The following is a 23,787-nucleotide window of genomic DNA, read 5'->3' as shown; positions in this document are numbered from 1 at the left end:
CTGTAAACGGATTTGTTGTGCATAGCCAGTTAGTTCCATTTCAGTTAATTTTGCCTTAATGAAAGGAAGAGCCGCGCAGTAATGCTGATTCGCTGGTGTGCCATAGTGTGGTTAACTCCGTTAAAGCGTGTTGACTGTTGCAACAACAACAGTGATAAAAAAGTTAATCACTGTTATTTAAGCATTGAAAGTTATTTAGCAAAAATGGTACTTGTTAGAACTCGTACTGCAAGTTTAACGTCGGTGTTTTTGATATTGCTTGATTCAACGTTATGTCATCTGTTTGACACTGACTGGTAAGTTCATAGTCATGGGTCCCGGCGCGTGAAGTAGCAACAACAGCAACGACGACAAGCACAACTACAATTACAATGTATTTCTAGACTACAGGCCATAGTATCGATCCAACACGCCTATCCATCATAGTCTGTATACATAAAGCCTACCTAAAGAAGTGCAGGATCGGAAAGTTTTACGGATTTAGTAGCAATTCTACATGAAATTTTATAATTTGGCAGAAGTACACAAACCATATAGTTTTCAAATTCTGTGGCCCCACAAAATGTTTTTAAAGGTGTCTATTCTTTCTACAGACATTATTTGTGCTCTAATTTACATTCAAGGGAAGATAACTCATGAGTTTAATTTTGATAAATTCGAGAAAAAAATCCTCAGTCTCAAACTAACTTATAAAGGTATCAGGTACATATAACATGTAATACATAACTCTAACATATTATTATATGACCAAATTCGAAAAATGAATGAAAATTTAAAGATATGAAATTATGAAGTCTGTAGCGAGTGCAGATTTCACAAGATTGTGTAATGCAAATGCACAAATAAGTATATAAACAGCATCCCTACTTCATAAAACTTCCTCAAAAACACTTTTGTTAGCCTTACATGCTATTCAAGTTTAGTTGGTTAACGACAGTTCGGAAATATGTAAACTCTTTTCCAAGTAAAACAGTGCTTTAGGGAAAGGTTTTACACTCTTAGCATGACAAATTGACATTCCAATCCCCTCCAAAAGCTACCATGGTTTAACATTCCCCCCCCCCCCCCCCCCCCCCATCTCAATGCACAAACAATTTGTAATGGTAATCCGATAAAGTACCATTTCACACGAAAAAAGCTTCCAGGTTATGCCATATAGTCGGTTAATAAAATCTTTGAGATTAGCTTGTTGTGCCCCCTTGTTAATAGAATCCATGAAATTAGCTTGTTATGCCCCCTTGTTAATAAAACGAATGTCACATTTATAGCTGATGCAGGTTAGGGTTTTGTAATTTGCAAAAACCAGTCTGATAAAAGTCATGAAAGTGATGGATTACGTGTACACTGAATATGTTAGACACTTGTTTCAGGTACATGTCTTGGTCTTTGGAACATTTCGGCATTATGTATATTGCCCTCTGAATATACATGAGTACACTATTGGATGAATAATATACTGTAAGTGTATGGTTAACTTATATGAAAAGCACTGTTAGGGGGCATTGATACTCACAATCTTGGGAGCTAACACACATCTTGTTGTAATTTGTACATACAGTAGAAACTACATGCACCAATTAACAATTAAATGCTACTATCTTGTTAAGTTAGTTTTGGTGAATTTTACAGGGCAGCACACAATTTGAATGCATGAAATACTTGCACATGAAGGTTTCAAGGATACTCACTGTAACAGACATTATCTAAGACTTCTGCTTTTTTTTGTCTAACAAAGATCATCTTTACACAATGTTGTACTATATTAAATAATGATATGTAATGTAAAATATGATGCAACCTGAGCATTGCAGCTGATTTATTGATTGTGGCAAAAGCATTTAGAAATGATTTTTCTTTCAAAGCTGCTCAGTATAGAGATCTTGCAATTGCAGTTTATTTGTTTGGAGCCGTCAATTACATCCACCAAGAACCACGGGTGCAGTACATCTATAATTCCGTTCTGTCTTATTTGGAATGCTCTGTGAATGATGGAAATAATTGGGCCAGTGAGAGAATTGTTTCATGTATATGTACACCACATATAAAACTACAAGTACATATATGGGATCATAGATCAGCTAACCATGATCGGTGGCACTTGATATATTTGACCTATAATTTGGTCCATGACAAAGTTACCCATTTTGCCAGATTATAAGAGTTCTGTTGATCATGGAAAGATGTCTGGGTATTTTTAGAAGGGAGGATGGAAGCCCTTTTTAAAGGATTTAAGTTCCATCACTAAAATCAATATTATATGAAATTCATTTGCCCCTAAAATGCTTGTTGGGAGAAATTTAATGTCATATACAGTATGTTGTATTTTTAAGGTATTTCACCTTTGATGTTTTGATTTTGTTGTTATTACCCCCTAATAAAGCAGGTGCTGCTTATTTTGAAATTAGTGGATTAACATGACACAAGGAATATTTAATTTACCCTCATTAAGTGTAATTTTAGGATGTTTTTTCTATCCCCTTACCAACATAGTTGGAGGTAGGTCTGTATCATGTTTCTGGCCTGACTGTTTAGCTGTGCTTACATACAGGTTTTAGTGGTAGGGTATACTTATTGACCAGTTTTTTTTCCAATCTACTGGCCCAATCTTTGTCAAAGTGAGTACACATCGCAAAAGACCACTTCTAAGGAGGTGAGTATTACGAATTCAGCAGAATTGACATTTTTACATAAGTCTAGTGTCACCTTTTGCGCTCAAATAGGTCACTGTACAACCAGCAAGCTAGAACTGGCAGTGGTAAGGCCAAAAACAAACACCACATGATGAAATCAAACATACTGAATGGTATAAAACAGTACCAATGTTATTAACATTCCTAAAGTGAAAACAAGGACTTATGTGTTACCTCAAAAAGGAATTTATGCCCATATCTGGTGAATCATTTTGTTAATGTCCAATTTTACTCCAATTAGCCAGTCAGCGATTGTCAGACTTTGTGTACAGTTGACATATGAACCAAACTGGAGAATTTTGTAAATTTAGCTGATTTTACACATATCCATAACACTAAGAGGAATTTTATTCAAATCGGATCAATATGCAATAGATTAATTTTATTTGTCATGACTTACAAGTAACTGGTTTACAATCAGTCCGGGCATGTTAGTAGTGCACATGTATTTAGCCACATACCAGCATAGCCTTTTCTTTATTCACTCCTTTTTCTCACTTATGTACAGTACTCAAACTGCGTAGTTTACCTTGCAAGGTGAGACCCTGTTATGTAATATCTAGGCTCAGAATGGCATACTGGTCAATGACCTTCATGTGATTGACATTGTTGACTGGCTGGGAATGTGCTGAAACCTGTCCAGCACCTCATCTGTCAGCTGGGTCTGCTGAATTGGAAGCATAGAGTGTCTTCTACATTTGTGCCAGACTGATTGTCTAGATTGCTTAAGGGCACATGGCATTCTAGATAAGGTCACTGTCTGCTGTCAGACATTACTGTGACTGAGGCATTATTGATCAGCGTACCCAAAACTGTAGCAGGATGAAATATTGTTTTGTTTTGGTGAAACATGTGGAGGCCTTGATCAGACACTGGAGGTGAATATGGCCTCTGATACTCAGCTTACATAAAATATCGCGGACACATGTGTAGGTGTGTGACAGAGGACTTGATGTGCTTGTAGGGCTGATGTGATTTGTGTGGTGTGTGCCTGAGACCATCCTGCACAAGTCATTACAATGGAAGGAGCCAGAATTGTATTATTGATGTATCGTTTTATGGTACAGCTTGTCTTCATTGCACTGAAGGCTCCGATCATGTTTTATGGCATTATTTGCCATGTAATCATAGTGAATGTCCGGACAGTCAACAACCCCTAGGTGCTTGACCTAGTTCCCACTGTCTGGGGGATGTTTCTGGGACTTCATGTATATTCATTAGTATGCCTGACACGCCCCCTTTATATGGCTCATTTCTATTAGAATGAATCTCCTTTGCCCGAATTCTAGAAAAGTCCTCCTCACACTATTTGGGTTTGCCATTCATAAGAAAGAGAGCCGTGCCATTCATCATCAGCGGCACAGGGCTTAGTTGTGCTCTCTTCATTGTCAGGTTACAATCTGCTTGTTCTGACCTCAGTCCCACCATTGGGCGGGTGCCAAAGTGGTGCAAGGATACAATAGCTACAAAGAGTTACTAGAGCTTTCTAATTTATGCAATACACAATTGAATGATGTGAATTTAGTCTCTGGTAGTAAACTATCAAACTTCATGGGCAAATGGCAATTTGGTCAATGAGGGAATAAAAAGACAGTCCATACATTTTCAGTTAATTCAGCATAATGTACATGTGTAAATTATGAAATACTGTATTTCACCTGAAGTTTAACATTTTTAAAGTGATGTTTTTTAAATGATTTAAATTTAGCTTGTTTCTGACTAATTCCTCCACCTTACAGGGAAACTTCAGAGTTTTTTCATGAAGTTTGAGCAATTCCTAATCACATTTATAATTATTAAAGTATTATGTTAAACAAGAAAATTTAAATATCAAACAAATACCATTGAAAAGAGTATGCATTTCCTTCCATAAAAAAACTTCTGATGTGTACCTCAAGTTGATAAATTATAAATGAAGTCAGCCCCAAAATCAGCTGTGGGCGACTCCATTTTTGCCTAAGAACTAGTCCTGAAATCTTCTGTGTTAGGAGGAGAATTGTCCTCGGAAACCGTGGAAGTACAGTTCGTACATTTTCGGTAGAGCTCTTCTTCCCAGAAGGTAGCGAACAGTACAGTTCATTTTCCACTTACAGGGTGGTAAAGATGGGGGACGCAGTGAACTCGGTGATTTATGCCAGCTTTGCCGTTTTCAGACTTTACTTGTATGGCGAGGAAAAATTGCAAACTTATGCAACAGGCACCACCAGATAGAATAAATGTGCTCTTTTCAGCCCTATAGTGCCATTGTTTTAAGTTTTCTTCTCCTTTAAAGCCAATATGTCTTCAACAAGGGCATGTTTACATACCAGTCTTTAGGTGAAATATGATAGAATGCACAAGAGCCATTAACTGCGTCATGAGCCTTTAACTGGGTCTTGAGCCTTTAACTGTGTGATGAGCCTTAGTATATGACTCTTTGTTTTATTAGCTAGACCCAAGGAATCATGGATATAAAGGGCTTAAAGGGAAAAAGAAAAAAGAAGAAGAATTTGTGCCCTAATCCGCTGTTTGTCCAGTGGCTGACAGAGTGGAGAGATGAAGCTGCTGAGAAGGGAATGAAGAGCCAGTATTGTTACAGAAAAGTATGTGTGAGGAAAGAAAATTTCTGTTTATTTCACAGCACCATGATCATCAGATAAAACACTAGCACATCCAGCACTTTGTTGCTGTATGGCTGTATTATTGAAATAGCCAATCCTGGTACAGATGTACGTACATCAGTGATATGTATGGTACATATCTCCTCTGTTGCCTCCAACAGGAAGAGGACAGTCCTTTTGACTAAGAGACATGGGTTCAACCCCGAGTAGGTCATATCAACTGTTTAACTTTAAACTTGGGACTATGGGTACTTCCCTGTCCTGACACACAGCATAAGGTAATAGAGCACATGCTGGTCGGCACAGTGCCCATATGCTGTGACTGTAGGATGCCATGTATGGTTGTCTTGGCATGGCATTCCGGTGAGGCAGCACTGTAACATGTTTGTATTTGTACAAACTATTGATCTAAAATAATATTGTTACCTGTGTTAATGGACATTATAAAAGAGGCTATTAACCTTTTGTCATAAATGACTGTAGAACAAATACTTTCTATTCAAGATAATACATGACTTTGTTTAGCTAAGCAGGGCCTCAGTTCCAATCACCAGCCCTTGACCAATAAGGTTGCTTGTACAAGTCCAGCATCTAGTTGGGTCAGATGCAGCCCAGTGTCTTAGAGTGTTGTCAGGTATCTGGCACTGTGCAGTGGTTTCATCTAACTGTGTCTGGATTCCTCAACCATCAAACCTGAATGCTGCCATAGTAGTGAAACACATCTAGGATAAAGTTAAACACCAGTGACAAATATGAAATCAAAATAGTACAATACATGTACTGGTTTGATGGGTGAAGTGACTTTACAGACAAAATATTACAATACATGTACTGGTATGATGGGTGAAGTGACTACTAACAAAATATTACAATACATGTACTGGTATGATGGGTGAAGTGACTTTACAAACAAAATATTACAATACATGTACTGGTATGATGGGTGAAGTGACTTTACAAACAAAATATTACAATACATGTACTGGTATGATGGGTGAAGTGACTACAAACAAAATATTACAATACATGTACTGGTATGATGGGTGAAGTGACTTTACAAACAAAATATTACAATACATGTACTGGTATGATGGGTGAAGTGACTACTAACAAAATATTACAATACATGTACTGGTATGATGGGTGAAGTGACTTTACAGACAAAATATTACAATACATGTACTGGTATGATGGGTGAAGTGACTTTACAGACAAAATATTACAATACATGTACCTGGTATGATGGGTGATGTGACTTTACAGACAAAATATTACAATACATGTACTGGTATGATGGGTGAAGTGACTTTACAAACAAAATTGCTAGTTTTTGGATTGGCTGCTTAGTACTTTTGATTGACAACATTCAAAAAAACCGGAGGCCTGTGACAACAGCAGCATTCACTGCTGCATCCCAATTTGGACAACTCCAACATTTCAGCCTTAGCTTTGCCAGGTTTCCTCTACCCTTAAGCCTTACCAAAATAATAACTTTATGCTTGAAATTTTGCTCAATACGGTAACATGTAACTTGTTTGACATAATTTTGTTACTGTGTGGATGTTCCACAGGCACTAGCAAGTCTGAAGAAATACCCTCTGGTGTTTACATCTGGTAAAGAATGCAAGGTTTTGGAGAATTTTGGTAAGTTCTTTGTGTAAATATTTGTTCGCAGAAAAACTCACTGCATTACAACAAACCAAAGTAAGGTATTAGTGAAAAGCAAGTACATGTAAATTCCACAGTTGTTGTCACCTGGAAAGGTGACCAATACATGGGTAAAGAACAACGTTGTTTTTAGGTTTGATGGTGACATGGTTTTGCTTATCTGATGTTGACTTGCTTTCTATTCATTTTTCTACTTAACAGTGTAGATGCCTAAAATAATCAGTTTGTTAAACAGTTTTTAATGTATTAGGTAATGTTATAATGTATGTGTAGTTCCTCACTTAAAAACTTAACTGTAGGGTTTAAGTCTTCAAAGAATACTTTTCTCGTATAACTGTGATTCTTGTCCCATCCTTGACAAGATATATTTACGTTTCTGTTCAATTTTTTAATAAAGGTGACAAGATTTGTAAGATGCTTGATGCAAGACTGGCCAAGCACATTTCTGAGCATGGTAGGTATTTATGGCATCGGGCTATTCTTTCCTTGAAAAGTGCTGATATCCTGTTGAATAAAAGAGTATTTGAATTTAGACTTTAAGAAACAAAAACATATCAGTATGAGACAGATTCTTTAACATGCTGTGAAGTGCACCTGTTTCAGTGTATTTTGATGTAGCAATTCAGTCAGCGGAATGTGTACGGCTTTTTTGAAATCCATGGGTCATCAGAAGTTTTGACCCCCTGTGCATGCTTGTTTCCTCATCTGGTTGAGGTCAGGGTAGTTCCTAAGTCTGACTGTTTGGGCCCAGTGGCAGCTCTGTATCTGTTTGGTTTCTGGGCTGCCAGGTTCTATTATGATTCCACTGTAGGAAGGGGGAGTGTCAGAGATGAGAATTTACACAGACCACACTGTTGTTCAGAGACAAACCATCCTTCCATGAAACTGTGGGAAGGACAAACAGTATTTTGTCAGTACATTCTTCCTGACCAAGTAGTATACTAGTAACATCATAGAACTACTTTCACATATCATAACCTGATTACATTACTACTGAGAAAAGAGTTTAATACTGTTTTCACATGTGCCAGGTTGCCAGCCTGTCAGAATCAAATTGTCACTACATGTATGGTGACCCTCTTTTAGTACAGCATAAAAAAGAAATAATGAAATAAACTAATAAATAAGAAAATCCAGTGTTTTCTTTCTTTAACTAGAAGAATGCCCCATGCCATAAGTCTTCAGTGTAAACGTTTGTGTTCTCCAGGAGATGTAGATGACATCGCCCCACCCCCACACAAACCTGCCAAGTGTGTCCCTACGCGAGATGTTACCGGATCACCTTGCCCTGCCTCTGTCATTCAAGCTGCACCCACGTCTTTAAATATTCACAGCCTCAGTGACAGTGATGAGGACCCCAGCCCTTTGCAGCCAAGGTCACAGGTATGTATATATTGTTTTGCTCTTATAAGTGGATTGTTTTATGTATGATTTTATTACAGTTTCTAAGGTTCTTTTTAGGGTATTAAATCTGGATTTTGGTGATATTTACATGTAGTATGATAGTCTGGTTCATGAAACTTCTGACACCATGTAGACACGAAGTATCATATTGGTGGAAGAGAGAAATCATTCAGCCCTAAAAGACAGCCTCTGTACAAACCAGACAGCCTCTGTACAAACCAGGCAGCCACTGTACAAACCAGACAGCCTCTGTACAAACCAGGCAGCCTCTGTACAAACCAGGCAGCCTCTGCACAAACCAGACAGCCTCTGTACAAACCAGGCAGCCTCTGTACAAACCAGGCAGCCTCTGTACAAACCAGGCAGCCTCTGTTCCAACCAGGCAGCCTCTGCACAAACCAGGCAGCCTCTGTACAAACCAGGCAGCCTCTGTACAAACCAGGCAGCATCTGCACAAACCAAACAGCTTTTGTGCAAACCAGGCAGCTTTTGTACAAACCAGACAGCCTCTGTACAAACCAGACAGCATGTGTACAAACCAGACAGCCTCTGTACAAACCAGGCAGCCTCTGCACAAACCAGACAGCATCTGTACAAACCAGGCAGCCTCTGTACAAACCAGACAGCATGTGTACAAACCAGACAGCTTGTGTACCAACCAGACAGCCTCTGTGCAAACCAGGCAGCCTTTGTGCAAACCTGACAGCCTTTTGCAAGTCTGTAATACTCAGGAGTGCATCTATATCTTCAGATATTTTTAAGTATTTAAATTAGATGATGTTGTGTTGCAGAGACAGTCGAGTGGAGAGTATATCCCTGCCTATAGGTCTGGGCCTTATGCCATTCTGCTTACCCTCTACAGCAGCTATCAGGTAATAGCTAGCCCACCACACAAGGTTGACAAAAATATGCGAAATCCATGAATTGATTTTGATAGAGACAGATTTCTCTTTAATTTTGAATATTAAAGCTTAGCAATCTTTAGAAGAAAGAAAAAATCTGCCTGTTGTAGTAGTAATGATAGAAGACAGGAAGATAGTATTTCTGGAAGGGGGAAATGTCACTGCCTGACTTATTGGCTCAGTCAATCAACCAATAATTCAGTTGGTGTACATGTACATAAAGGTGTACAAAGGTGTACAAAGGTGTGTAAAGGTAAAGATATTTGTGTGTACTTTAGTCTTCAGTGTAATGTGAATAGTGAGCTGTTCATATTGGTGGAGATTAAGGGAATGAATCAAGCAAATTTGTTTTTATACAGAGAGGTAATGGGAGGGGTTATATGACCAGGGCTGACTTAACCAGAGAAGCTCAGCATCTAGCAGACAAATCCTTCACAGTGGTGAGTCATTTTCATATCCCTCTTCATAACCTTTCCTATGTCAGGCAAGCTTCAAAATGAAAGTACATGTACACCTTCATGCTGTGTGGTAGGCTTAGCTTGTAGGGTATAACTTTCCTGCTCTAAATCCTGATTAGACTTACTTTGACCACCAATTGTTTATGAAAGAAAAAAAAAGAATGTCATTGAACAAGTTTTACAGTTTCACGTACTACATGCAGGTATGGAAACACAAGCGACATGGAAAAGGAATAATTCCTAAATATTTCTGCACGTCTCAAATGGTCATATAATGAAATTTTTTTATGCTGCACTCAAACACCAATACGAATTGTATAAGTACGTTGACTGTTGCAGCCTGACCCTGGGTGCAGATACACAGCCTGGTCCTCCATGGGCACACTGATACGTAAGGGCCTGGTGATCAAAGAGAGCAGTCCTGCCAGGTAAGTGATCTGTCCTGGGTGCAGATACACAGCCTGGTCCTCCATGGGCACACTAATATGTAAGGGCCTGGTGATCAAAGAGAGCAGTCCTGCCAGGTAAGTGATCTGTCCTGGGTGCAGATACACAGCCTGGTCCTCCATGGGCACACTGATACGTAAGGGCCTGGTGATCAAAGAGAGCAGTCCTGCCAGGTAAGTGATCTGTCCTGGGTGCAGATACACAGCCTGGTCCTCCATGGGGACACTGATACGTAAGGGCCTGGTGATCAAAGAGAGCAGTCCTGCCAGGTAAGTGATCTGTCCTGGGTGCAGATACACAGCCTGGTCCTCCATGGGCACACTGATACGTAAGGGCCTGGTGATCAAAGAGAGTAGTCCTGCCAGGTAAGTGATCTGTCCTGGGTGCAGATACACAGCCTGGTCCTCCATGGGCATGCTGATAGGTAAGGGCCTGGTGATCAAAGAGAGCAGTCCTTTCAGATAAGTGATCTGTCCTGGGTGCAGATACACAGCCTAGTCCTCCATGGGCACACTGATACGTAAGGGCCTGGTGATCAAAGAGAGCAGTCCTGCCAGGTAAGTGATCTGTCCTGGGTGCAGATACACAGTCTGGTCCTCCATGGGCACACTGATACGTAAGGGCCTGGTGATCAAAGAGAGTAGTCCTTTCAGGTAAGTCATCTGTCCTGGGTGCAGATACACAGCCTGGTCCTCCTTGGGCACACTGATACGTAAGGGCCTGGTGATCAAAGAGAGCAGTCCTGCCAGGTAAGTGATCTGTCCTGGGTGCAGATATACAGCCTGGTCCTCCATGGGCACACTGATACGTAAGGGCCTGGTGATCAAAGAGAGTAGTCCTGCCAGGTAAGTGATCTGTCCTGGGTGCAGATACACAGCCTAGTCCTCCACGGGCACACTGATACGTAAGGGCCTGGTGATCAAAGAGAGTAGTCCTGCCAGGTAAGTGATCTGTCCTGGGTGCAGATACACAGCCTGGTCCTCCATGGGCATGCTGATAGGTAAGGGCCTGGTGATCAAAGAGAGCAGTCCTGTGAGATAAGTGATCTGTCTTGGGTGCAGATACACAGCCTGGTCCTCCATGGGCACACTGATACGTAAGGGCCTGGTGATCAAAGAGAGCAGTCCTGTCAGGTAAGTGATCTGTCCTGGGTGCAGATACACAGCCTGGTCCTCCATGGGCACACTGATACGTAAGGGCCTGGTGATCAAAGAGAGTAGTCCTTTCAGGTAAGTCATCTGTCCTGGGTGCAGATACACAGCCTGGTCCTCCTTGGGCACACTGATACGTAAGGGCCTGGTGATCAAAGAGAGCAGTCCTGCCAGGTAAGTGATCTGTCCTGGATGCAGATACACAGCCTGGTCCTCCTTGGGCACACTGATACGTAAGGGCCTGGTGATCAAAGAGAGTAGTCCTGCCAGGTAAGTGATCTGTCCTGGGTGCAGATACACAGCCTGGTCCTCCATGGGCACACTGATACGTAAGGGCCTGGTGATCAAAGAGAGTAGTCCTGCCAGGTAAGTGATCTGTCCTGGGTGCAGATACACAGCCTGGTCCTCCATGGGCATGCTGATAGGTAAGGGCCTGGTGATCAAAGAGAGCAGTCCTGTGAGATAAGTGATCTGTCTTGGGTGCAGATACACAGCCTGGTCCTCCATGGGCACACTGATACGTAAGGGCCTGGTGATCAAAGAGAGCAGTCCTGCCAGGTAAGTCATCTGTCTTGGGAGCAGATACACAGCCTGGTCCTCCATGGGCACACTGATGCGTAAGGGCCTGGTGATCAAAGATAGTAGTCCTTTCAGGTAAGTCATCTGTCCTGGGTGCAGATACACAGCCTGGTCCTCCATGGGCACGCTGATAGGTAAGGGCCTGGTGATCAAAGAGAGTAGTCCTGTGAGATAAGTCATCTGTCCTGGGTGCAGATACACAGCCTGGTCCTCCATGGGCACGCTGATAGGTAAGGGTGTGGTGATCAAAGAGAGTAGTCCTTTCAGGTAAGTGATCTGTCCTGGGTGCAGATACACAGCCTGGTCCTCCATGGGCACACTGATAGGTAAGGGCCTGGTGATCAAAGAGAGTAGTCCTTTCAGGTAAGTCATCTGTCCTGGGTGCAGATACACAGCCTGGTCCTCCAGGTAAATCATCCATATGATGAAGACAACTTGATGATCTTAAAACTCAAAATCACAAGAATAATCCTGCTCCAGGTAATAGAGAGATTTTTGTGATGAAATATTTACTTGTGATGACCAGAATGCTGGTTGAAGTTGAAGAAAACAAAATAAGTAAAAAGAAGCTGATTATGTTATTCATTTAGGTTCTGTATAGTAGTAGTTTGTGGTTTGTGTCTTTAAAATATTTATTTTTTTCAGGTATTTCTTGACTCAGAATGGTTGTGACCTAGCCCACAAGCTGAGTGAGGTCAATGACGCAGGTACTGCCTTCAAGGCACCTCTGTCTCCAGCTGTTGTGCCATCTGACCTAGCCCACAGTCTGCGTGAGGTCAGTGAGGCAGCTGTTGTGCCATCTGGCCTTTCCCTGTCCCCATCATTCACAGGCCCTGTAACATCTGGACATGAGACTTTTACTGCAGAGTCAGATTTGCCCAGATTACCCAGTTTGTCAGGGGAGACAAGTAGTGCTCTGCAAAACTGGGCTGCTGACAGGTTAGTCCACATGCTTGACACGATTGACTTGTAGGGTCAAGTACACATCACCGCCATTGCTTCTGAGGTAGCTTTCTTATTGTCTGTTGGCAAATCTCTCTTTAAATCATGAGAGCGTCATTTTCGCAAACAGGTCAACAATTTATAGATGAAGGCTTTTGGGCTGAACATCTCCGAAATTATTTGCAACGTGAAGAACCAAAAACTGTCTCAATAACTTTTCGGGGGGTTGTCATGGTTGTGTTGCCCACCATGTACTCCTACATGTGTCAAAACGTAGAAGGGATACCCTCACTGCATAAACGAAATGCACTGTCCTAGCACATGTGGTATCATAGCACAGTAATGCTTCTGACAGGAGATTCCTTTGTAGATTGCACTCTCTGTAGCAGTTCAAACTTATAAATTCAACGCCTCCGTCTAGAGAATATCTCAGCCAATGAAACTAGTTGAGCAATGTAGGTAACCAATACTGGGTGCTACAGGGAAGGTAGCAAGGGTTCAGATACTGGACTGCTGACAGGTTCAGAATGAGACAGGTTACAGCCAGTTCTGCTTGCTTAATGAAATACTGGGCAAACAAGGGAAATAAGTTGCTACTAATTCTGAGATATTATACTGTCGGGGAATCAACATAAATCATGTTGTCACAGAATTTGATAACGTTAGATGTATCTCGTAATAAACTGAAGTGAGGAAACCAAACGTCTGAACTTATTAATAAAGTTTAATAATAAAATCATATTTGTTTTTAATTGGAGATTCAGGCTTGCAATTAGAGAATCATAACTTAGTAAACGTTGCATTGTATTTAAAAATAGAATAGTGTATCTGTCTGTTGGAAGATGCAGATTAATTTTCTCAGTTTTCTTTGAGAGTTGTATTCCTGCTGAGCAGCTGCTCTCTTTATCCTGTATAGACAGAGTTGCTCTAGTCATCAGGACATATTTTGAGCTAGAATCCCCAAAGAACTGAAAAGACAAGGGAAATAACCCAGTATGTCATACAAAGCCTGCTGGTCTCCATGTGTGTATTGAATGTAGCTGGTAATATTTTGTTTCAGGTTTCAGTACTGGTATGTCACAGAATCTGGGTCAAAGACTGTGGATAAGAACAAAGCCGCCGTGACTGTTAATGGTAAGTTTCCTTGTGTGTTTGTTAATAACAGGTTTCCTCATTTGTCTGTTAATAGCCAGTTTCTGTTTGTATATGCTGATGATAAGTTTCCTTGTCTGTCTGTTAACACAATGTTTCCTTGTGTGCCTGTTAACATAAAGTTATCTTAATAATAAGTTTCCTTTTGTGACTGGACGATAAGTTTCGTTGTTGATGGCAAGATCCCTGTGATGCTATTTGTTATGGTGTTATTTGTATTTTTTATTTTAGACTCAATTGGAATTGGCTTCTTGATCACCTGCAACTATCAAGACCTTATTAAATCTGGCAAAAAGTATAAATTGGACATATCGAGGTAATTTTTAGTAATGTTTTTCTGTATAATTTACATGTGCTACAGATTCATGCTGTGGAGATGGGTTGATAACTTTTCATACATGTGCAATGTTGAATGCTCTTGTTTGTTTAGGTTGGCATTGTGTAACTCATGGTAAAATTTTCCTTTAGGAAGGTAAGCATATTGAAGAAAGTACCTTATATCCGTCACACAATACTCTTTGTAATCTTGAAGGGAAAATTTGCTGTGATAGTCCACATTTCTCACAAATTAAAGGACAAGACAGCTCCTGGCTAAAGCATATTTCAGTCAATAGCAGGATACTCAAGCTTTCTAAAAAGTATCACACTTTCTTATTATAATGAGATTTCACGGAATAACATGTAGAACAAAATGACAATACTGCACAAATGGCTGGTGTGAGTCGAGGCAGCCATCGTGAGAAAGTTTTTCCAATCAGACATGTTGCTGTCAGGTTTGGGCACCCTAAGCTGGGACGTAACCTTTACCCATTCATTCCAAGAAGTGACATGATAACACAGAACTGCTGCATAAGACGTCATTTTGAGATAGTTTACAACAATTTAGCTATGTGTAGCCGAAAGGCCATTTCACAAAGTGTTGTAGGGCAGGCCTGTATCACTTAGGGACCACCACAAACATAGAACCAGTTGATTGAATAACAAGCAGTGTAATATTCAACGATGGTATCACAAATTATGTCACAGAGTAGCACACCGTCGCGACCCAAAAGTACATTTTTGGTCGTTCATTTTAGCGTTTAGTCAGCAGTTTCTAAATAACGAATACCAGAGTCAGCACAAAATTCATTAGGGATGCCGCAGGTTTAAGGGAATAAGAAGACGGCATCTCACCAGACAATGCTTAAAATTAATTTAAAATCATATCATGTAATTTTTTTTCTCTGAATTTATTACAACTGAAGAATTTAGATTTTCTTCTTTTGTCTTTCTCGCATACAATGGATGTTTTTTTCTGTTTTCTCTTATAAAACACTGTAAAATGATTGAAACGCCGTGTTCAAGCCGATTTGCTTTCTCGGCCATCCTCGATAACTAAGTCAGCACTGCTCTCATCTCAGCGACAGTCGAATTCCTAGATCAGCCTCAGTGGTACTTAGATTTATTTCCATATGTTCCAGAGTTGAGTATGAATCTAGTTGTACAACAATCCTATTGTAATTTTGTAAACATTTACTTGGGGTTAAAATGACTAGCACAACCCCTCGGCAGGCTACGACCTGAACCAGGAAAACACTGGCCGTGCATCTGCAGCTAGGCCATTGAAACAAGGTCGCTGGAGTTCCTTGTAGTAGGCCTGCTGTATCAACAGTTCAAGCAATGGAAGAAATATTCTTCCAGTGTGTCCAATTTCCGAGAAAGCTATGTTTATTACTTGGGTTTTCATCACCGAAGTCCACAACTTTTATCCGTCATAGGTTAGGCCTACTGCTTTGACTATTATGTTGAAAATACCTTTGATGTTAGAGAGCTAGAGTAAAGGTTACGTCACCTTGCCCTTGATAATGGAGATGATGGAGTCATGTGTTTTTATTTTTATACCATGTTACTTAAAAAAAGACTCATTCTGCCCATAAAGCAAAAAGTTAATTTGTGCTGATTTTTATCAGGAAAAAAAAATCCATCTGTTTATATATGTTAACATACCAGGCCACTCAACGATGACAACATCTTTGCTTACCTGGAAGACTCGGCTGCCAAGGATTTTGCCAATACTCCTCCAGAGATTGCTCATAGTAGAACTCCTGAGCCCAGTACAGTTGTACCGGAGCCCAGTACAGTTGTACCTGAGAAAAGGAAAGTCTGTCAGAAGGACATTTCCAAGACTGATAACAAGTTCTCCAAAAACACAGGTAACATTGCTGAAGACTACATGCATTCTGCAAGTTGTGTTAAATTCAAGCTAAAAGTGCAGGGCTATTTCAGCAGTCAACAACTTATAATATCATGTGACGATATGTCTGGATAACTTTGGCATATTTTGTGTGCCCTAGCCTTTTGATGAATTAGAGCTCATTCCGTTTTCAGGTTGGGTTTAAGTCAGGAGGTTTGTCTCGTACCTTAAAATGTTCATATAACATAGATGTACATGCATTTACTTAATGGGACATTTACTGACTGAACTTAATACTGAAAGCAACATTAAGGACAACAAAAAACTTATCATACAACCCATTGTGACATTTTGTTCTTTTACAGAATTGTAGTTCACGTAGTCAAATGCTGGGTACGAGTAAGGCTAAAAATCAAAATTATCTGACTTTTGAATATGTCATCTTTAATTTGTGTTCTAATCTTTCAGAAAACACATACCTAACAACGGCCAAGTTAGCCTTAGTAGGACCTGTGGCAGAGGCTAGGGGATCATCTTTATCAGAGAGATTAGGTCTGGGGGTCAAGCCTTCCCCACACACAGGAACAGCATCAGTAGCCTTCCCCTGCCCAATGGAGGGGAGTGCCCTGACTCATTCCTCACCAACCTTTAGCTTAGAGCCGGGTACTTTTGATATCTTGTTGTGTGTGGACAATCAAGAGTTTTATGGCAAAACGTAAGTTATTTTAACTCTTCATCTATTTTCCATGACAGAAAGAATGAAAATGTCACTGAATGCTCATAATTTTTTTTTTTTTATAATTCTGCTCCTGGTAGTAATTAGATTATTTTGTTCTTATGAAAAACATGGTTCTAGCTTTGGTGTACTTGTGAATGCAGAAATTTGATGAGTTTGGGGTGTTTTCTGAACGGCATGATGAAATTGATGTGCTTACATGTATGTCTGTAATAGTGTGGTTTTCGTCAACTTTTTACATTACAATATCAGGGGCTTGTTTGAATGCTATTTAAACATCTTTATGTTAGCAGTAAAACTATAATGTCGGTAAAGGGCAGGTATTCGGAATATAACATTTTTGTTGTTAATGTTAGACAAAAGTACTTGAATTACGTGAAAATATATGTCACAGTATCCTGGAAAAATCAGAAAGACTTTCCACAGTAAATATTTAATATTAACTGGATACATGTACAGTACAGCTCAGGCTAAAAGTCGGTTATTTATTGCTTGTATCGTGCTCCGAGATACTGAATAACGCCCTACTGACGCATGACAAACTCTCTAGCTGAATATAGTTCCGTCTACTAACTATCCAAGCTAGTTTGCAAGCAAAGGTGCAGTCCCTGTGTATTCAGCTATGTGAACATATTTTAGCTGTGAAAAGCGGAAAGTTTATCTTGCAATATGTAACCTACGTCAGTAAACCAAATCAGTTCAACTTGATTAAGTCATATACTTGAGGGTGTGAAAATGCTGTGGAAGTCATCGACTGCTATCGATGGTCAGCGTATTAATTTTGATATACATTTATATTATGCCATACAGAACTTTACAGTAGATATTTAATAGCAAAGACAACAAATCTTCGCATAAACTTTACAAACCAACGCGACTTTCCTGTGAATAAAGCACTTTCACTACAGCACGCCTCCTGCCTGGGACATCGCCCCAACACAGGCAGACAGTAGTCTTGTGTGGCAGTGCCTTTGCATGGTCCTTCATACTCTTTGTCTGATCATAGGTCGCGTTTGTATTTAAAAAATACATCTAAATAACATCATGTATTTATATTAAAGCAAGGATCATGTAAGCCTCATATCAAAAGAACAAAAAAAAAAAATAACCCCAAAACATGTATGTTCAGGACGGGATCTTGCATCAGCAGCCTGCAGACTTTTCACCATAGGCGACTTCTGGTTGACGGGCACGTAGGCAACTATCAGTGTTTTCAACCATTAACCCAAAGTGGCTGGTGTGTTTTTTTTTATTTCAGGAGATTAGCCTAGATTAGATTCTATTGTTTAAGATTTTCAAAACCATACAGTGCGTGTCAGTTAATAAAGTTTTGACACTTGTGAGTATTATTTACTCATGCCAATACAACATGTCTACAGCTGGACAACTAAGACTGCTTGAGTTCTTCTCCCAGGCATCAGCGTGAAACTTGTGAGTATTTGAATTAAGCCTACAATAATCCACTTTGCTGTTGCTGCTAACACCCATGATATCTTTTACACAAATATAGTATACACCAAAACATTATTGTCCAAACCAAAAAAAGCAACAAATTGTGAACATATATGTTATTGATACACGTATAAGCTATTCACATACATTTTCTTCAACTTTCATTCAAGTTAACAAATAAAATTTGATATCAGATTTCATCTCGGTGTTGGTTCAAATAATGTATTGTTAAGCATAAATTAGTGCAGTTATTTCCATGATGGCATTTTGTAGTCAAAGAGAGTCAGTAAAGAAAATATTTAAAGCAGGGTACACTGTGCCTGGTAAGCCAAAAATTCAATTAAAGTTTCTTGGTGCAAATGGGAAATTATTTCTTTTTCTGCAAGAAAAACTTTTCCTTATGTGTTCGCTATGTGGGTGCTTTTTCTACATGGTTTGGTGCAAACTACAAATTCTCTAAAGAGCTATATTATACAGACAAAACCTAACTTGTCCTTCATCTTGCTTTTCATTTTTTTGCCAGGTTTGTTCATGAAATTTCTATTGTAATACTGCATTGTTGTTGTTATTATTACACTGCATGTCCGCATCAAAGTGTCAAGTATGCTTGCTAAATTACTGAATGGCAGGTAATTTTTACTGGCAAATGACTCCCACAACAAGGAAAACCTTCTTCGGAAGAAACAAAAGATATTTGTCCACTTTAAGGGAGATGAAGAATGAGCAGTTTTAGCAGCTGTGGTGATCCTTACAAATCTTGAATGGACTCACTCGTAAATCACTACTTTAAAAGACGATTGCCACGTTGCATTCAAAAAGCCACACATCAGATATTTAACTTAAGTTTCATGTATGGTGTTAGCCTTTCAAAAGTTCTTTAAAATCATTCTATCAACAAACTAAATTTTCCATCCTCAGATGACTGTCTAAAAGACTTCTAAAAAGATTCTAGGATCGCGCTAATCACCTGCCTGGTTTTGACTTTCAGCCTGAGCTGTACTGTTTAGTTACCTTCAGGTTTGTGTTAGACGGAAAATGTGGGTTAAAACCACAGGCCAGGGTAAAGAGAGTTTAGAGAGCCATCTCTAAAATACTTGTATTGCAATTTTAGAATGTTTTCCCACTTAATGAAAATGTTTTGAATCATTTTGTTGGTCAGCACAAGTGGTGGGAAGACGTTGTTGGCAGATTTGCTGAAGAATGGCGTTAACTGTGAAGTGAGGAAGCTACATGTTGGAGACTTTGCCTGGGTGGCACGGGAAAGAGCACCCCGCAGATCAGGTGAGATCAGTGAAGATCACAGGTCACAGATCACAGAATGCTGGGTGAACAGCTGGGGTCTGGCTGCCGCCTGCATGGGTAGATCTGTATTGGACAGTATCAGAGAAGGGAGGTAACGCACTTCACAGATCCTTATTACGAAACCCTACTGAAGTATTTAGGGAGAGGTAATGTGCCTGCAGGGTTAAGATGAGGATTTATTCAGTTGTTTATTTCACTTAGTTTATTGTTTCTTTCCCAGCCGAGGGCAGAGAATTTATTACATTCCCCAAAATGTAACCTCACTGATATCAAGGCTTTAGTGGCAAATGGTAGTTGCCAGCTCAAAGGGCACACCTGATGTTAGTTGGAGATTACTTGCGAATGAAAATCTTCCGTTTCTCTCATTTTGCCATTTTTGTCATTGGTGCACTCTAGCTTCCTCCATCACATTCAAATAATCTTGAATATGGTAACAATCAGTCAATGAATTGATCAATTTCTAATTTCTATATTGAAGTCTTGAACATGTTTTAGCCCTAACATACCAAGGAAACACCCTGTTGTGTGGATTTCTGAACAAAACAGTTTAACCTCTTGTTTAGTCACCAAGTGGAGATTCATTCTAGGATTTGCCTTAAACCAAGTGTCAGTCAGAATAAGAAGAAAGTGTCTGTCCAGACTTAACCTTGTACAAATGTGGTGTTCCCTGTAGGACAGTTAAAGCAGCCTGAGGCCAGGGAACTTGTCCTGGACCACATCATTGAGAGGAAGAGAATGGACGATCTCGTCAGCAGCTGTATTGATGGTCGATTCAAGGAGCAAAAGGTTGGTGGGTTTAGTGGGAGATTCAAGGAGCTAAAGGTTGGTGGGTTTAGTGGGAGGTTCAAGGAGCTAAAGGTTGGTGGGTTTAGTGGGAGATTCAAGGAGCAAAAGGTTGGTGGGTTTAGTGGGAGATTCAAGGAGCAAAAGGTTGGTGGGTTGAGTGGAAAGTTCAAGGAGCAAAAGGTTGGTGGGTTAAGTGTGAGATTCAATGAGCAAATAGTTGATGGGTTTAGTTGGGAGGGGGGGGGTTACTCAAGGAGCAAAAGGTTTGTGGGTTTAGTGGGAGGTTCAAGGACCAAAAGGTTGGTGGATTTAATGTGAGATTCAAGGAGCAAAAGGTTGGTGGGTTTAGTGGGGGACTCAGGGAGCAAAGGGTTAGTGGGTTTAGTGGGGGATTCAAGGACCAAAAGGTTGGTGGGTTTAGTCGGGGAATGGGGGATTTAAGGAGCAGAAGGTTGGTGGGTTTAGTGTGGGATTCAAGGACCAAAAGGTTGGTGGGTTTAGTGGGGGAATGGGGGATTTAAGGAGCAGAAGGTTTGTGGGTTTAGTTGGGGATTCAAGGACCAGAAGGTTAGTGGGTTTAGTGGGGGAATGGGGCATTTAAGGAGCAGAAAGCTGGTGGGTTTAGTGGGGGACATGTAGCTGAAGGTTATTGGGTTTAGTGGGAGGTTCAAGGAGCAAAAGGTTGATAGGTTTAGCCGGGGAATAGTTGGTGATTTCAGGAGCAAAAGGTCATTGTGTTTTAGTGGAGGATTCAGGGAGTGAAAGGTTGGTGGGTTTAGTGTGAGATTCATAGGGCAAAAGGATGGTGGGTTTAGTGGGGATTCAGGGCCAAAATGTTGACGGGCTGTGAGGGTTCAAGGAAGGACTGGGAGCAGAGGATAATGAGTACAATATAAATGAACTTCTAGCTGGGTGATTGAGGGATTGAAAAGATCAGTAAACCTTAAAAGTTAGAAGATCAGTGAACAGTTGCTGATTGAGGGAGCAGAAAATCAGATTACAAACATTTAGTGAAGAATTCAGGGAGCAGAAGGTTCTCAAGTGTGTTGTGTGGTATTCAGAGAGCAGAAGATTGCCAGGCATGTTGTTGGGATTCAGGGATCAGAAGATTGTCAGTGTATTGTGGGGGATTCAGGGAGCAAAAGATTATCAAGTGTATTGTGGGGGATTCAGGGAGCAGAAGATTATCAAGTGTATTGTGGGGGATTCAGGGGGCAGAAGATTGTCAGTGTATTGTAGGGGATTCAGGGAGCAGAAGATTGTCAGTGTATTGTGGGGGATTCAGGGAGCAGAAGGTTGTCAGTGTATTGTGGGGGGTTCAGGGGGCAGAAGATTGTGAGTGTGTTGTGGGGGATTCAGGGATCAGAAGATTGTCAAGTGTATTGTGGGGGATTTAGGGAGCAGAAGGTTGCCAGGCATATTTTTTGGGATTCAGGGAGCAGGAGATTGCCAGGCATGTTTTGGGGGATTCTTTGAGCAGAAGATTGCCAGTGTGTTGTGGGGGATTCAGGGATCAGAAGATTGTCATGGTATTGTAGGGGATTCTTTGAGCAGAAGATTGCCAGGTGTATTGTGGGGGATTCAGGGGGGCAGAAGATTGTCAGTGTATTGTGGGGGATTCAGGGAGCAGAAGATTGTCAGGCATATTGCGAGGGATTCAGGGGGTAGAAGATTGCCAGGTGTATTGTGGGGGATTCAGGGGGCAGAAGATTGTCAGGCATATTGCGAGGGATTCAAGGGGTAGAAGATTGCCAGGTGTATTTTGTGAGATTCAGGGAGCAGAAGATTCTAATTGTAGGTTGAGGGATTCAGGGAGTGGAAGATTTTCCAGGCATATGGTGTTGGATTCAGGGAGAAGAGTATTGGCAAACTTTTAGATGGGTGAATTTAAGGAACAGGGGATTGATAAATATTTAATATAGGAATTCTGTGGTAATCTTTTCATTAGTGAATTCCAGACCAGTATTTTCATGGTCATGTGACTAAAAGTACAAATTTTGATTAACAAATTTCTAGTTAAACATCATATCATCTTTAAATTTGCACAAATAATAAGAATAAATGTTCAACTCTTACATTGATGTTTTCAGTTTCGCCTGAAGCGCTGTGGTTTGCGATGTCCCATGTACCTGATAGAAGACTATGGTTCAGTACAGAACTTCAGCATGCCAGAGGACAGGCTCAGGCAGACAATAGCCAACACACAGGTGTGTATATGTCTTGATAAATGCAAGGTGGCATTGAAATACATTCCTTCAAGCTGGTAAATAGGTCTACTTATCACAGACAACAGTGTTATCTGTGACCAGGGTCTGTAGGCTGTAAGCATAGTTACATGGCAACCAATGTTACTAATGGTATTGGTTGTATTTTCCTCATATCAGAAGAGGCTTTTAAAAGAGTCTTTTAAAGTTTGAGAACATGTAGGTTTTAATATGTAATTGATTAGTTTATATAATTCTGTGTATCAGTTTTTGTCTACATATCACAGTTTTACAGATATATACTTTTATGTAAGTACAGTGTATGTATTGACAAAAGACATATGGCATAGCTGTTCTACCGGGAAAGTACCTGTGCAATGTACATGTGGGAACCATATTGTATTTTCCAGATCTCACCCCTACTGGGCAAAACATTGACAACACTCATATTAGTTAGAGCCTTGGTTATAATGCGTGATCCGCTGGCTTAGATGGTTAAAATGTGTTTCAAAATGACTGTCAGTGCCTTAGTCTGTTCGGCTACAGCATTATGTCCAGAGGTTTCCTTAGTCTGTTTGGCTACAGCATTATGTCCAGATGTTTCCTTAGTCTGTTTGGCTGCAGCATTATGTCCAGAAGTTTCCTTAGTCTGTTTGGCTACAGCATTATGTCCAGAGGTTTCCTTAGTCTGTTCGGCTACAGCATTATGTCCAGAGGTTTCCTTAGTCTGTTCGGCTACAGCACTATGTCCAGAGGTCTGTCAGATACGTGAACTTGCCAAAGTTGATGGTTTATACCAGTTTCCTCCGCCTGTAACCTGACTGCTGTCATATAAAAAGAAATGTTTTGACTGAAGTATTAAACACCAATCAGATAAATAATAAATCAAAGCTGAAACTGTCTTCTTGAGATCTCCACAACTGTGGATTGGACCTTTGTGGTGTTCCCACTGCACCGGCATGATTACTGGTTGTATTTTTGTGTTGTAGATTGTTGATGGGTTCCAGGTGAAGAGGACGGGAGACAACAAAGAGTCTGTGGCTTTCCTCACCCTAATGACGCGCTACCTTCAGTCACATTATCAGGTTAGTCTGTGGCTTTCCTCACCCTAATGACGCGCTACCTTCAGTCACATTATCAG

At 40.4% G+C, this 23,787-nt stretch overlaps 1 protein-coding gene across 1 annotated transcript in view; it reads left to right on the top strand.

Moving 5' to 3' along the window:
- Positions 1 to 3,202: 3,202 nt before the first annotated feature.
- The window catches only part of LOC135466232 (crossover junction endonuclease MUS81-like), a 30,105-nt gene continuing 9,520 nt past the window's right edge, over positions 3,203 to 23,787 (top strand). Inside the window, exons 1-22 of the mRNA XM_064743635.1 lie at positions 3,203 to 3,568; positions 5,119 to 5,272; positions 6,862 to 6,934; positions 7,356 to 7,412; positions 8,166 to 8,341; positions 9,154 to 9,234; positions 9,624 to 9,704; positions 10,062 to 10,150; positions 10,367 to 10,438; positions 10,847 to 10,918; positions 11,231 to 11,302; positions 11,423 to 11,457; positions 11,596 to 11,686; positions 12,545 to 12,838; positions 13,902 to 13,975; positions 14,225 to 14,309; positions 15,983 to 16,185; positions 16,635 to 16,881; positions 19,514 to 19,635; positions 20,330 to 20,442; positions 22,533 to 22,649; positions 23,636 to 23,731. Of these exons, the coding sequence (XP_064599705.1) occupies positions 5,135 to 5,272; positions 6,862 to 6,934; positions 7,356 to 7,412; positions 8,166 to 8,341; positions 9,154 to 9,234; positions 9,624 to 9,704; positions 10,062 to 10,150; positions 10,367 to 10,438; positions 10,847 to 10,918; positions 11,231 to 11,302; positions 11,423 to 11,457; positions 11,596 to 11,686; positions 12,545 to 12,838; positions 13,902 to 13,975; positions 14,225 to 14,309; positions 15,983 to 16,185; positions 16,635 to 16,881; positions 19,514 to 19,635; positions 20,330 to 20,442; positions 22,533 to 22,649; positions 23,636 to 23,731 (2,388 nt within the window). The 5' untranslated portion in view covers positions 3,203 to 3,568; positions 5,119 to 5,134. The remainder of the gene's footprint in view (positions 3,569 to 5,118; positions 5,273 to 6,861; positions 6,935 to 7,355; positions 7,413 to 8,165; positions 8,342 to 9,153; positions 9,235 to 9,623; positions 9,705 to 10,061; positions 10,151 to 10,366; positions 10,439 to 10,846; positions 10,919 to 11,230; positions 11,303 to 11,422; positions 11,458 to 11,595; positions 11,687 to 12,544; positions 12,839 to 13,901; positions 13,976 to 14,224; positions 14,310 to 15,982; positions 16,186 to 16,634; positions 16,882 to 19,513; positions 19,636 to 20,329; positions 20,443 to 22,532; positions 22,650 to 23,635; positions 23,732 to 23,787) is intronic.

This window comes from Liolophura sinensis, chromosome 6 (assembly GCF_032854445.1).
Source record: "Liolophura sinensis isolate JHLJ2023 chromosome 6, CUHK_Ljap_v2, whole genome shotgun sequence".
Taxonomy (NCBI): Eukaryota; Metazoa; Mollusca; class Polyplacophora; order Chitonida; family Chitonidae; genus Liolophura; species Liolophura sinensis.
This window is presented reverse-complemented; position numbering and strand designations above follow the sequence as displayed.